The 14,135-nt window shown below is 30.3% G+C and overlaps 1 protein-coding gene across 1 annotated transcript in view; it reads right to left on the bottom strand.

Annotated features, from left to right (window-relative positions):
* Positions 1 to 8,327: 8,327 nt before the first annotated feature.
* Positions 8,328 to 14,135, bottom strand: part of LOC114336488 (facilitated trehalose transporter Tret1) — an 82,103-nt gene continuing 76,295 nt past the window's right edge. The window contains exon 3 of the mRNA XM_028286863.2: positions 8,328 to 13,792. Coding sequence (XP_028142664.1) covers positions 12,712 to 13,792 — 1,081 coding nt within the window. The 3' untranslated portion in view covers positions 8,328 to 12,711. The remainder of the gene's footprint in view (positions 13,793 to 14,135) is intronic.

Here is a 14,135-nt window from a genome sequence, read left to right as displayed (position 1 = left end):
GTTCGTATTGACCGTATAGGCAATTTGTATGTAGTGTCAAAAAAATATAAAATGGAATGTCAGTCAAGTTCAAGTAAAAGTTTTTGTAGATATTGTCCTGTAATTACGTGTGCAGAAAAATATTGTATGATATGCGTATTAAAAAGTACATTTTTAAGGCACTCATGTGAATTGCAGAACTCGCTATCGCTCATTCTGCAAACTTTCATATGCGTGCCTTAAACGTGTACTTTTAACACTTATATCATAAAATAACTATTATCCTCATTTCAAGTGCAGAATCCAATTTAAAAAAATATAATGTAGGTACAGAGTGTTGCTTTTGGGTCGAAGTCGGAATATGTTTCCAATATCATTTATTCCGGACCTGGATTTCTTATTATAAATCAATTCATCGACTGGACACCTTAAGGAATATTCGCGTGCCAAAAATAATGAAAATAAAAGTTATGGACCAAATAATATAATAAGCTTGCAAAATAAATACCCAATATCCTTATTATTGATTAAGTAAGACCCATTAAGAGGAAACAGTAGCGATCAACAGGTAGCAAAAACGCGTTCCAAGATTGCGGCTGTAATTTTGAATATTTTGTCGAGATATTTGGCACACATATTCGTATTATAATAAAGAATGGCCCAATTTGAGAAATATGTTAGTATGTGGAAATTACTCTACAACTAAATAAAATATTGCAAAAAGGAGCCTGTACTGCCATTAAGAAAAACAAAAAAAGAAACTTTCTTCAAATAAACTTTTTTATCCGATTCCTAGATTTTGTGTCATTTTGGAACTACTAAAATTTTTTATTTCATTAGTAGTTCCAAAATGACACAATATCTAGGCATTGGATAAAAAAGTTTATTTGAAGAAAGTAAATTTTTTTGTTCTTCTTAATGGCGGTACAGGCTCGTTTTTTTAATATTGTATTTAATTATAAAGTAATTTCCACATATTAATATATTTTTAAAATTGGGCTCTGTACCGCCATTCTTTATTATATTACGAATACGTGTGCCAAATATCTCGAAAAAATATTCAAAATTACAGCCGCAATCTTGGAACGCGTTTTCGCTACCTGTTGATCGCTACTGTTTCACCATAAGTACATATTATGTGATTTTTGAGATCGTCAGTTAACGTATGTTACTTTGTATATTTCTTACTACCGATATATACAGTGAGCAAGTAAAGATTGGAATAAATTCATTTTCTCGAGAATGGACAATTTTGGAAAAAAATCCGAGAACAGGTCAATTTTTATTTTAAAATTACGACTTATTAGCATATATATCATACTAGTGACGTCACCCATCTGGGCGTGATGACGTCATCGATGATTTTTTTTAATAAGAATAGGGGTCGTGTGATAGTTTATTTGAAAGGTAATTCAATTCTCTATTCAGTAATATAAACATTAACATAATAATTTATACAGGGTGTCCAAAAAAATTTGGATTAAATTTATTAACATAAAAAGAAGAATGTATGTAATTTATTTAATTCAAAATACATTTTACTGCTATCAGAAAACAGGAAAAAATGATTATTTGGCAAATAAATATTGTTTTTTGCTTAAATTCAATTCTAAACCTGCCACCCACCAGTCGTGACAATTTGAACATTTAATTTAAGCGAAAAGCAATGATTATTTTTCAAATAAATATTTTTTTTTTCAGTTTTCTGAGAGCAGTAAAATGTATTTTGAACTAAATAAATTACACACATTCTTCTTTTTATGTCAATAAATTTAATCCAAAAAAATTTTTTTGGACACCCTGTGTAAATAATTATGTTAATGTTTATATTACTGAATAGAGAATTGAATTACCTTTCAAATGAGCTATCATACGATTCCTATCCTTATTGAAAAAAATCATCGATGACGTCATCACGCCCAAATGGGTAACGTCACTAGTATGATATATATACCAAAAAGTCGTAATTTAAAAATAAAAATTGGCCTGTTTCGGGATTTTTTTCCAAAATCACCTATTCTCGAGAAAATGAATTTATACCAACCTGTACGTGCTCACTGTATTATATGTATATACAGGGCGTCCAGAAACTTTACCGACAAACGAAGACAGGAGATTCCTCAGACAATTTTAAGACAATTTAACCCAATTCACCTAGTCCGAAAATGCTTCTTAAGGGAGCTAGAGCTCTTTGAAGATGGCGTCATGAAATTAGTTTTTCTTAAATACCTCCAGAACGCTTCTATTTAGAAAAACGAAAATTGGTATGCATATTTACTTTTCAGAGATGAATCGATTCCATCCATTGCAATTTTCTAGTACCGGTCACAGGCGTGCGTTTTAGGTAGAGCAACGGGTATTTTATCGCATAACTTTTTTGTCCTTAACTTTTAGACCGGGAGATATTATATCTACAGAAGTTCAGCCACGATTTTCTAAGTCCTGCCTTTTGCAATACTGGAAGGGTAGACAATGTACTTACAATCTGTGGAAACATCCACAAATTTCCTGTGACATTTTCCTGTAAAAATTAGATTTTCCCAAAAAATAAAAATAGGGTTTTGCGATGAATTTCTAAGTCCTGCCATATCCGTAGATAGACAGGATGCTATCGATTTTATGAAGAAAATTTTTTGGGCAGGAGGGTTGCAAACGGGATAACGGAGTATATATGTATACAAACATGTAAGGAAAATAATGAAATTTTCATGATTTTCTAGGTCCTGCCAACTAAATAAACTAAACATATTTATTTCAAAATGATCAAAAAAAATATTGGCATGACGTCTCCTAATGTTTAAGTATACTTGTCCCTTGGAAAATTCTGCGGAAAATTTTCACCCTGATTCCATGATTTTCTTAGTCCTGCCTTTAAAAAGTTATAATACTCAAATACAATCAATACCTTTTCGGTACTCGGCAGGAAGGTTAAACGGTTCTTGTAAGACGGCAGGAGTCCTAGATTTGTAAGAAAATTCGTGAAAAAGTCAACGATTTTCTGAGTCATGCCATTTTGCACATGTTTCAAGAATCTTAATATAAGTCTATTTACAAAGAGGCAGGATGGTTTTATGGTTATTTTGTATACAGGGTGGGGCATTAGTGGGACAAAGTCCAATTACTCGTTTGTCATAAGATATACGAAAAAAGTTATTTAGGTAAAACATGGGCCACAGATAGGACTATGATTTAACAGTATTTTCTAATATACAGGGCTACCCGTTTTCACAGGGTGACACAAATTTATGTTTTTTTAAATGGAATACCCTGTATATTTTTACATGTTTGGATTCTACTTGATGTTCTCTTTAATAAAATATAGTGTTTTGAAATATTATACGAGGTAGTTTAAAATATAATTACGTTTTTTTGTTAATTTTGTAGGAACATTCACACCCATACATATTGTTAGTGATTTGATATCCAAACTTCTATTATTTTATGTTTAAACGATTTTTAATATAGTCTACTATTGTCAGTTATTAATAGTATACCAAAATGTTTAGTTTTAGTATACGAAGTTGGTTGAAACTCGGAATGAGTTTTCTTAAATGGGACACCCTGTATTTTAGTATTATAATAAAATGATATTTTATGATACCTTTTCATTTGTTAAGCATTTTCTATACCATATTTATATATTAATTTCGGCAGTAAATTGATACAGACAGATTACTCAGGTGGTTTTTGGGGTTTCTGAACAAGAATGTCACATTAGAACAGATCTTTACCTAGTGCTCGGGGTGACTAATATACACGCCATATTCTTAAATTTCGAGGCTTTCAGACACTAAAGTGATGCAAGTAGATTACTCGAGGAGTTTTGTGGTTGCTGAACATGAATACGCCATCAGAATTGACCTCCAAAAACTCTCTAAATTCGAGATCAGTCACCCTGGGCACCAGGTGCTCCGAGGGTCGGTTGTAATGTCATATTCGTGTTCGGCCATCCCAAAACCCTCGAATAATCTGTTTTCTTTCATTTATTGCCGATATCCCACGAAACTCCAGGTGACGTGCCTTAGCAGCAACTCTGGGCACTAGGTGATTCAGAGGTCGGTTCTGCTTGCGTATTCGTAACTCCATAAACCTCCCAAATAACAAAAATTTGCCCTTAATACACTGATTTTGACAGGTTTATGTTTTCGTTTGTTATGAGAGCTTCTGGACACCTCGTATAATATAATGGGTAGGTAAATTCCCTACTATAACCAATAAATTGTAAAAATTGTTTATTTACTTTTATTGTGTTTACTTAGATAAAAATATGACCTAATCACTTAAAATAAAGATGTTACAGTTTGCTATTAGATTTGAAAAGTGTGTAAAAATTCCTAGACATTATATTTAATAGGATACGATTGTTTGAATGATATACAAATTAATTTTTTGTATTATTCATCTTTGCGGTTATCCTGCCAAGTTGTAAAAGTCCTGCCTCTTTGAAAATAGATTTATATTATCCTTCTTGAGATACGTGCGAAATGGCATGACTTAGAAAATCGTGTAATTTTCCACGAATTTTCTTACAAATTTTTTAACTATATATAGTAAAAAAGGTGTAACTAAACATCCTGCCATTTTGACTAATGTCTACTGAAATTATTTATTATATAACAAAATTTATTTTATGACTTAGAAAATCACGGAACCAGAGTGAAAATTTTATACAGAATTTTCCAAGAAACAAGTACAGTTAAACATTAGGTGACGTCATGCCAACATTTTTTTTGGTCATTTTGAAATAAATATGATTAATTTATTAAGTTGGCAGGACTTAGAAAATTATGAAAATTTCATTATTTTCCTTACATGTTTGTACATCTGTATACTCCCTTAGTCCTTTTGCAACCGTCCTGCCCAAAAAATTTTCTTCATAAAATAGATAGTATCCTGTTATTCTATGGATATGTCAGGACTTAAAAATTCATCGCAACTCCCATTTTTTTTTTCGTGGAAAATCTAATTTTCACAAGAAAATGTCACAGGAAACCCGTGGATTTTTCCACAAATTGTAAGTACCTTCTCTAACCTTCCAGTATTGCAAAGGGCAAGACTTAGAAAATCGTGGTTGAACTTCTGTTAATATCTCCTGGTTTATTTTATGCATTTTTGATACCGGATTATTAAATTGTGAGGTATTGTAGTACTAAAAGTTACTCTTGATTTAAGTCAGTAGGACACACCGTTTTCTAGAAAAATCGATTTGAAAGTTTTTCGTATTTGGAATTTGATAAAAAATTGAAAGTACTTTTCAACAAAAAACGAAGTATTTTACCAACATAAAGTAAGAGTAACTTTTAGCACTCGAATACCTCATAATTTAATAATCTAGTGTCAAAAATGCTCAAAAATTCAAGACAAAAAAGTTATGCTATAAAATAACTGTTGACCTACCCAAAACGGACCCCTATGATCAGTACTAGAAATTCGCAATTAATGAAATCGATTTAACTCTGGAGTATAAATAAATGTTCCAGTTTTTGTCTTTATAAACAGTTTTTTTTTATGAATTTTTTTTTAATTCAAAAAGCGAAAAGTTTTTAAATCGATTTTTCTAGAAAACGGTGTGTCCTACCGATTTAAAACAAGAGTACCTTTTAGGACTAAAATACTTCCCAATTTAATAATCCAGTATCAGAAATGCATAAAAGTTAAAGAGAAAAAACTTATGCGATAAAATAACCGTTGCCCTACCCAAAACGGACGCCTATGATCGGTATTAGAAATTTGCAATGGATAGATTAGATTTATATCTTGAAGATTTCTATTTTTGTTTTTCTAAATAGAAGCGTTCTGGAGGTATTTAAGAAAAACTAATTACAAGACGCCCTCTTCAAAGAGCTCTAGCTCCCTTAGGAAGCATTTTCGTACTAAGTGAATTGGGTTAAATTATCTTTAAATTACCTGAAGAATCTCCTGTCTTCGTTTGTCGGTAGAGTTTCTGGACACCCTGTATATACAGGGTGGTTCATCTTATCCTCCTCGGTCTCTGTACGGAAAACCACTTGATATTTTAAAAAAATTTCTTCACAGAAATATACACGGCCTTTAATACTACAACCTAAAAATAATGTGAATTATACAGGGTGTTCCAAAAAAGAGTGGTATGTCAAAGTTATATTTTTTCTTATGGAATGCCCTATATCTGATGACATTATTGAATTGACCTTAAAAAATAAGCTATACTTTCATAAGGGTTCCCTATACCTAAATACAGAGTGTTTTGATTTATTTCGATTTTTATAAAAATGTAAGGTTTAAGAAAAAAATAAATATCTACGAATCTAAGAAGCAGTAACAAATTCTTTCTTGGATCTTAATAATAGACTATTTAGCATACTTAAACAGATGCTTATTGCAACAAAATTTCTTACAGGGTGGTCAAAATATGAGATTGTTCTATTAACAAATTCAAGCTGTAATAACTTACTTATTTTAAATGGAACACCCTGTATCTTACTAGTCTATCGCGTAGAAAATTTGCTTAGCTTTCAATTTGTATTAGGGTTTCCTATACCTATCTTTTTACAGGGTGGTCAAAATATTAGATTGTTCTATTAACAAATTCAAGCTGTAATAACTTACTTATTTTAAATGGAACACCCTGTAGCTTACTAGTCTATCGAGTAGAAAGTTTACTTAGCTTTCAATTCTTATTAGGGTTTCCTATACCTATCTCCCTTCATTTTTTAAATATTTAAAGATTTCCTAATTTGTAAGCTTTAAAAATTAGAATTACATAAGTACCTATGTCGTGTTTATGTACAACATATCACCAACACCGGCAATGTACTTAAACAAGATACTGTCATTAATAAAAAAATTTTCATTGTTATCATGTAATCATACAGAGTGTTGTATTATTTTAGTTAATTTTGGCCTACATGTGAAATTGAATAATATGTTTATTTTAAACTGCATACCCTATATTAGATGCCGTATTCTGGAAGATATTTAAATTATATTTCATTCCGTATAAGTATTCTCCATATCTTAACCCAACGGTTATTAAGTAAATTTAAGAACGCCACTTTTTGTTTGAATCTTAAATCGCAATTACAAACAATTAAATGCAATGGCTACTTTGACGAAAACGAGCCTATTGTACAAAAATATGTAAAAATGGGTATTTACAGAATAACATGGGAATTTATATTTACAGAATAACATGTGTATTGAGAATGTTAACATGGAATTGAAGAGATTTTAAATATCTTCCATTATAAAGAATAGAATATCGAGTATGTCATTTAAAATAAGAACACTCTGTGTGATTAAATGATAAAAATGTGAATTTTATTAATGAAACTATCTTGACTAAGATATTTAAGTATATTGCCGGTGTTGGTGATGTGTTTTACATAACCACGACATAGGTACTTAATTCTAATTTTTAAAGCTTACAAATTAGGAAATCTTTAAATATTTAAAAAATGAAGCTAGATAGGTATAGGAAACCCTAATAAGAATTAAAAGCTAAGTAAATTTTCTACTCGATAGACTAGTAAGATACAGGGTGTTCCATTTAAAATAAGTAAGTTATTACAGCTTGAAATTGTTAATAGAAAAATCTAATATTTTGACCACCCTGTAAAAAGATAGGTATAGGAAACCCTAATACAAATTGAAAGCTAAGTAAATTTTCTACGCGATAGACTAGTAAGATACAGGGTGTTCCATTTAAAATAAGTAAGTTATTACAGCTTGAATTTGTTAATAGAACAATCTCATATTTTGACCACCCTGTAAGAAATTTTGTTGCAATAAGCATCTGTTTAAGTTTGCTAAACAGTATGTTATTAAGATCCAAGAAAGAATTTGTTACTGCTTCTTAGATCCGTAGATATTTATTTTTTTCTAAAACCTTACATTTTTATAAAAATCGAAATAAATCAAAACACCCTGTATTTAGGTATAGGGAACCCTTATGAAAGTATAGTTTATTTTTTAAGGTCAATTCAATAATGTCATCAGATATAGGGCATTCCATAAGAAAAAATAAAACTTTGATATACCACTCTTTTTTGGAACACCCTGTATAATTCACATTATTTTTAGGTTGTAGTATTAAAGGCCCTGTATATTTCTGTGAAGAAATTTTTTTAAAATATCAAGTGGTTTTCCGTACAGAGACCGAGGCGAATAAGATGAACCACCCTGTATATATACAAGCTACACGCTCCCGAGGAAGCTGAAGCTGTTTTCACTTGAAGATTCTTTTTGTGGGGGATCATCCCATTCTGAGTTTGGTTTTACAGTTGCTGCTGTAACTTCGCTGTTTCCACTACCTTTCGCCATTCTTCGCTCTCTTTGATTTTCCACTACCATAAATAAAATAACAGACAAAATTTTGGAACAACTTTATTTTTTCTAAAAAATTTTATGAAATAAAAAAAACTAGGGGCTAAATGACATAATATTATGTGCCTATGTATCACAAAATTATATTTGTTGTTTGTTTGGGTTTATATGACTGCGGACGCTAAATCCATTCGCCAAAAAAATATATAGGTAGCTATTAAAAAAAATTTAAGTTACATTGATTTATACATATTTTCAATAAACTGAAAATATTTTCGTAGTATCTTCTCGTGTCACTAAACAGTTACATACACATATTATTTGGTTTTATGTATATGGTTTTTAAAATGCTTTCCTACTATTTTAAATTTGATTTGTCCCAAAAATTAATCATTAATTTGTACATATTATACAAAAATACAGGGTGTAACAAAAATACAGGTCATAAATTAAACCACATATTTTGGGACCAAAAATAGTTCGAATGAACCTAACTTACCTTAGTACAAATATGCACACAAAAAAAAGTTACAGCCCTTTGAAGTTACAAAATGAAAATCGATTTTTTCGAATATGTCGAAAACTATTAGAGATTTTTTGTTGAAAATGGACATGTGGCATTCTTATGGCAAGAACATCTTAAAGAAAAATTATAGTGAAATTTGTGCACCCCATAAAAATTTTATGGGGGTTTTGTTCCCTTAAACCCCCCAAACTTTTGTGTCGGTTTCAAATAAATTATTATTCTGGTGCCATTAGTTCAATTATATATTTTTAAAACTTTTTCGCCTCTTAGTATTTTTTGATAAGGCAGCTTTTATCAAGTTGCGGCTTCTTTTTTAACATGTTTACATAAAAATTTTATGGGGTTTTGTTCCTTTAAACCCCCCAAATGTTTGTATACGTTCCAATTAAACTATCACTGCGGTACCATTAGGTAAACACAGTGTTTTTAAAATTTTTTGCCTCTTTTTATTTTTTTGATGAAGCATCTTTTATCGAGATGTGGCTTCTTTTTTAATATGGTTCAAAATATACCTAAAAATGTAAATCATAAATACATTTTCATATTACATATTACAAAGTCTCCATAATCGTACTTTACCATATACAAATATGTGGTGGATTTGACAAATATTCAAATATCTCGATAAAAACTGACTTTTGGAAAAAGTACTAAGAGACAAAAAAGTTTTTAATTACTTGTGTTTAACTAATGGCGCTACAATAATAATTAAATTGAAACGTACACAAAAGTTTGGGGGGTTTAAAGGAAACAAACCCCCATAAATTTTTTATGGGGTGTCCAAAATTAATTCTAATTTTTTCCTAAAATAATACTGCCATAACAATACCACATGTCCATTTTTAATAGAAAATCTCTAATAGTTTTTGATATATTGGAAAAAATCAATTTTCATTTTGTAATTTCAAAGGGCTGTAACTTTTTTTCCGTGCACATTTGTACTAAGGTAAGTTAGGTTCAATCGAACTATTTTTGGTCCCATAATACGCAATTAAATTTATGACCTGTATTTTTGTTACACCCTGTATTTTGCATTTTACTTGCAAGGATTGTACCTACAAATTTTGTTCTGCAAATCGTACAAAGTTGCATCTTAGGTTGAAACTACTATACACTTGTAGTAACTTAATGTATCTATGCATTTTACTTTGTTAAGTACTTAAATTAAGTTTACATGTTTTTAAATATCTCACTCCAACTTCTCAATTAGTTTACTGAAAGTAGTAGCGCAGGATTAGTTAAGGTTAAGTAACCTCAATAAGTGATTTAAAGAATCTATTTTATCTTTCTTTTATGTAAAATTCTAATAACATCTTATATTAAGTCAGTATAATTATTTTATGGATGTATGGATGTTTTTTTATCAGAGTACAGTTGTTTAATTTGTGAAGGAACTCTTATCATACTTGGTATTATATAATATCAACTTAAAAATATTTGTTAACAATAAAACTAAATAAAATAAATAATTATTGTAATATCACCTCTGTTCAATGTTTTTATATAACGTAATTTTTATATTCTTAACATGAATATTTTTGAGACGTGCCTTATATATTATTATATAGTCCATTCTTTCACGGTTTTTGCTCTAAATTTTAAAGAACCGCTTGGATTGACATGAAATTTGGCATAGGTATAGCTTACGTGTCAAAGAAAAAAAGTGATATTGTGCCGATGTGTGCTTTTGCCCTGGGGGTGACTTTCACCCCCTCTCGGGGGTGAAAAAATATGTCTAAAATAAGTCCGGAAATGGGTAAACTGACTAATTTTAAGTAACTTTTGTTCTATAGAGCTTTTTCGCTAAGTCAACACTTCGAGTTATTTGCGAGTGAATATGTCTATTTTTCCACAAAATAACCACATTTTTAGACGGTTTTTCGCAAATAACTCAAAAAGTAAGTATTTTGTCGAAAAAAAGTTCTTAGCAAAAATATAGACTATAAAAAAGTAAAAAAATGGTGTACGCGTTAGGTCTCTGGATCTCGTAGAACCAGAGTTATAGCCAATGAAAAATAGAGTCATATTCACCAAATTTCAAATAGAATATTTCGACGTGAAATATCCAAAAAATTAAGCACTTTTTGGGGAAAACCCGTTTTAACTTTTTTAAAGTGTTTAAAAAAAGCTTTATTTCTGTTTTTACAAAAAGTTTCTAGCATTAAATTTATGCAAGTTACGCTCAAAATAAATATGGTCCCTTTTGTTTTTGCAAAAAAAAAAAATCGGGAAACCACCCTCTAATTAGCAACTTAAATGAGATTAATCGTTACCGCTCCACAAATTATTTTACTTATGTTGTGTTTATATGATCTGTAAGTTTCATCGGTTCAAAGTGCTTATTTTTGAAAAAATTTGGTTTCAAAGTAAAATTTTTAAAAATTTTAATTTTGAAAAATATGCTTTTTTTCAAAATAACTTAAAAATTGTTAGAGATACCAAAAATCTCGAAAAACAAAAAAAGTCACATTTGCTTTTCTGAATATCATGTATTTTTGTTTTTCTGTTAGACAAAAATTGATTAAGATTTGGTGTTTCTAAATTTGCATACATTCGTAATCAGTGATTCGTTCAACCCCTTTTAAGTACAGCCCTTTCAATAATAAGGACTTTGAACCGATGAAACTTACAGATCATATAAACAATACATACATGAGTCAAGAAACTTGTGAAGTAGTAACGATTAAGTTCATCTAAGATACTAATTAGGGGGTGATTTTCTCGATTGTTTTACCAAAAAAAAAGGACTAGCTTTATTTTGAGCATAACTTGTTTAATTTTGATGCTAGAAATTTTTTTTATAAAACAGAATGAAGCTTTCTTTTAAACACTTTAAATAAGTTGTAATGAGTTTTCCCCGAAATGTGCTTCACTTTTGGTTATTTCACGTTAAAGTATTCCATTTGGAATTTGACGAATATGAACCTATTTTTCATTAGCAATAACTCTGCTTCTACCAGGTGTAGAGACGTGATATATACACCATTTTTTTTAAATTTTTTACAGGCTATATTTTTACTACGAATATTTTTTCGACAAAATACTTACTATTAGAGTTATTTGCGAAAAACCGTCTAAAAGCGTGGTTATTTTGTTGAAAAAATGAACATATTCACTGCCAAATAACCCGAAAAGTATTGACTTAGTCAAAAAACACTATAGAACAAAAGTTACTTAAAATTAGCCAGTTTATCCATTTCCTGACTTTCTTTGGACGAATATTTTTTCACCCCCAAGAGGGGGTGAAAACCACCCCAGGGCAAAAGCACATATCGGCACAATATCAATTTTTTTCTTTGACTTGTTAGCTATGTGTATGCCAAATTTCATGTCAATCCAAGCGGTTCTTTAAAATTTAGAGGTTTTGCAATATTTTACCGTTAAAGAACGGACTAATAGGAATATATCGTTTTATGATTCTTTGCATATTTTAAGATATCCCTTAATCACTTGACATACAGTATGTCATACCTTGCGGAGAATATATTTTGTTGTAAACCGTGTTTTATAAAAGATTTCTAAAACACCATCTGTGTACCTTCAAGTGGTGTGTAATTGTACCTGCTCTCAACTGCTGCAGTTTTAGTATGGCTTTGAGCTACGACAAGTTTTCTTGCGGTATCACGTACCGCATATCAGTGTTTACGTTTCTACAGTTACAGTCAGACCAGTGAAAGCACTATTTTACTATTTTTGAGTTACCAATAAGTACTCAGTTGTTTGTAATTCGGTTGATAAAAGATTTTGTAAGAACCTTCACCACTTTTTTTGATATAAGACAAATTTATATCGAAAACAAATAAAAATAGGCAACGGTATGACATACCACAGGTCAGAGTCTACGTCTCGAAACATCCGTGTCAGTAGTTAAGAGAAATTAAAAAAAAAACAAGAAAAATTACCTATGAAATTGTTTCAATTTCTTTATTTAATTTTTTATTTAATTTCTCTACTGGTTCGCCTTTTAGAATACTTTGAATTTCTTCCAAAGACCTACCTTTAGTTTCAGGAATACAAAAGTACGTAAATACCGCTACAAAGAAAGCATAACCACCAAAAACATAAAATGGTACGAAAATATTTATAAGTCTTGATAAAATCTGGTATATTTGAAGAGCAATAATACCACCCAGTATAAACATACCATCAGCTATAGTCATACCAATAGCTTTCATATTGCTGGGGAATATTTCTGCCGTTAATATAATAGGTACTAACCCTGCACCAGCTTTAAAGAAAGCGGCATATACCATTACCGATACTAAGGGAATCCAACTGAAACTTGACACATCGATTTGTAAATATTTTAAATGAAAATAGACGGCCAGTGCTACAAGACATAATCCGGAAACGATTGCTGATACCATTATTAACATTCTTCTTCCATACTTATCTACTTGAAGTGATGCGAAAGTAACCGAAACCAACATTATAGCCGCAAATACTATAGCTGTTTGTGCAGAATCCATATAAATTGATCCAGCAGACGCCAAAATTAAATGTAAGTTCATTAAAATTACAGTATAGGCACATAGATGTTGACCGGTGTTAAGTACTGTCATAATAGTGATTGCTTTTCTATTACTTTTGACCAAAATTAAATCCTGTGGATTTGCTTTTGTAACATTTTGTTTAGCTAACGTTTCTGTTATATGAGCTACTTCTTTTTCAGTGTCTTGGTAAGGTTTGAAAAATTTTAACGCTTTTTTCGCTTCTTCCTGTTTTCCTTTAGATATTAAAAAGTAAGGGGACTCTGGCATAAAACTGAAGACCAATAATTCTGTAGTGACAAGGATTATACCAACGATTGGTGTTACGTAATGTGGTGTGTAAGGGCCAATAATGTAAACAATGAATGTTCCAGTGTGGACCATCATGTAAATTATTCCAGATAAAAATCCTCTTATTTTCTGATCAGATATTTCAGCCATATACATTGGACATGCTACAAATGCCATATCTCCCGCCATACCAAGAAAAAATCTGAAACAGATTGAATTAATTAAGTATATGTTATAAAACTATTCATAAATAATTAAAAATTTAATCATTTCACAATTTGTGCAAATATTAAGACATAACTTGGTATAAAATACAAATTGTTATATTCATATATTGTCTTAATTTTTTTTAGTCCAGAAAGCCACTGCGCATCCGCTAGGAAAAATATTCTAATTCGGATTTTTTGCACAATCTTACTCAAAAAGGGCTCCTTTTAACAAATTGGCATGTTGCCAGGACCAAAAGGTGGTCAAACATTTTTTAAACGTTTTTTTTTGTTTTTTTTTCCTAAAATTATTCTTTTTGCATGGAACAAAGTTTTTTT

The sequence above is a fragment of the Diabrotica virgifera genome, chromosome 6, assembly GCF_917563875.1.
Source record: "Diabrotica virgifera virgifera chromosome 6, PGI_DIABVI_V3a".
In the NCBI taxonomy this organism is placed as follows: domain Eukaryota; kingdom Metazoa; phylum Arthropoda; class Insecta; order Coleoptera; family Chrysomelidae; genus Diabrotica; species Diabrotica virgifera.
The sequence above is the reverse complement of the archived record's forward strand: the minus strand, read 5'-3'. Positions and strand labels throughout refer to the sequence as shown.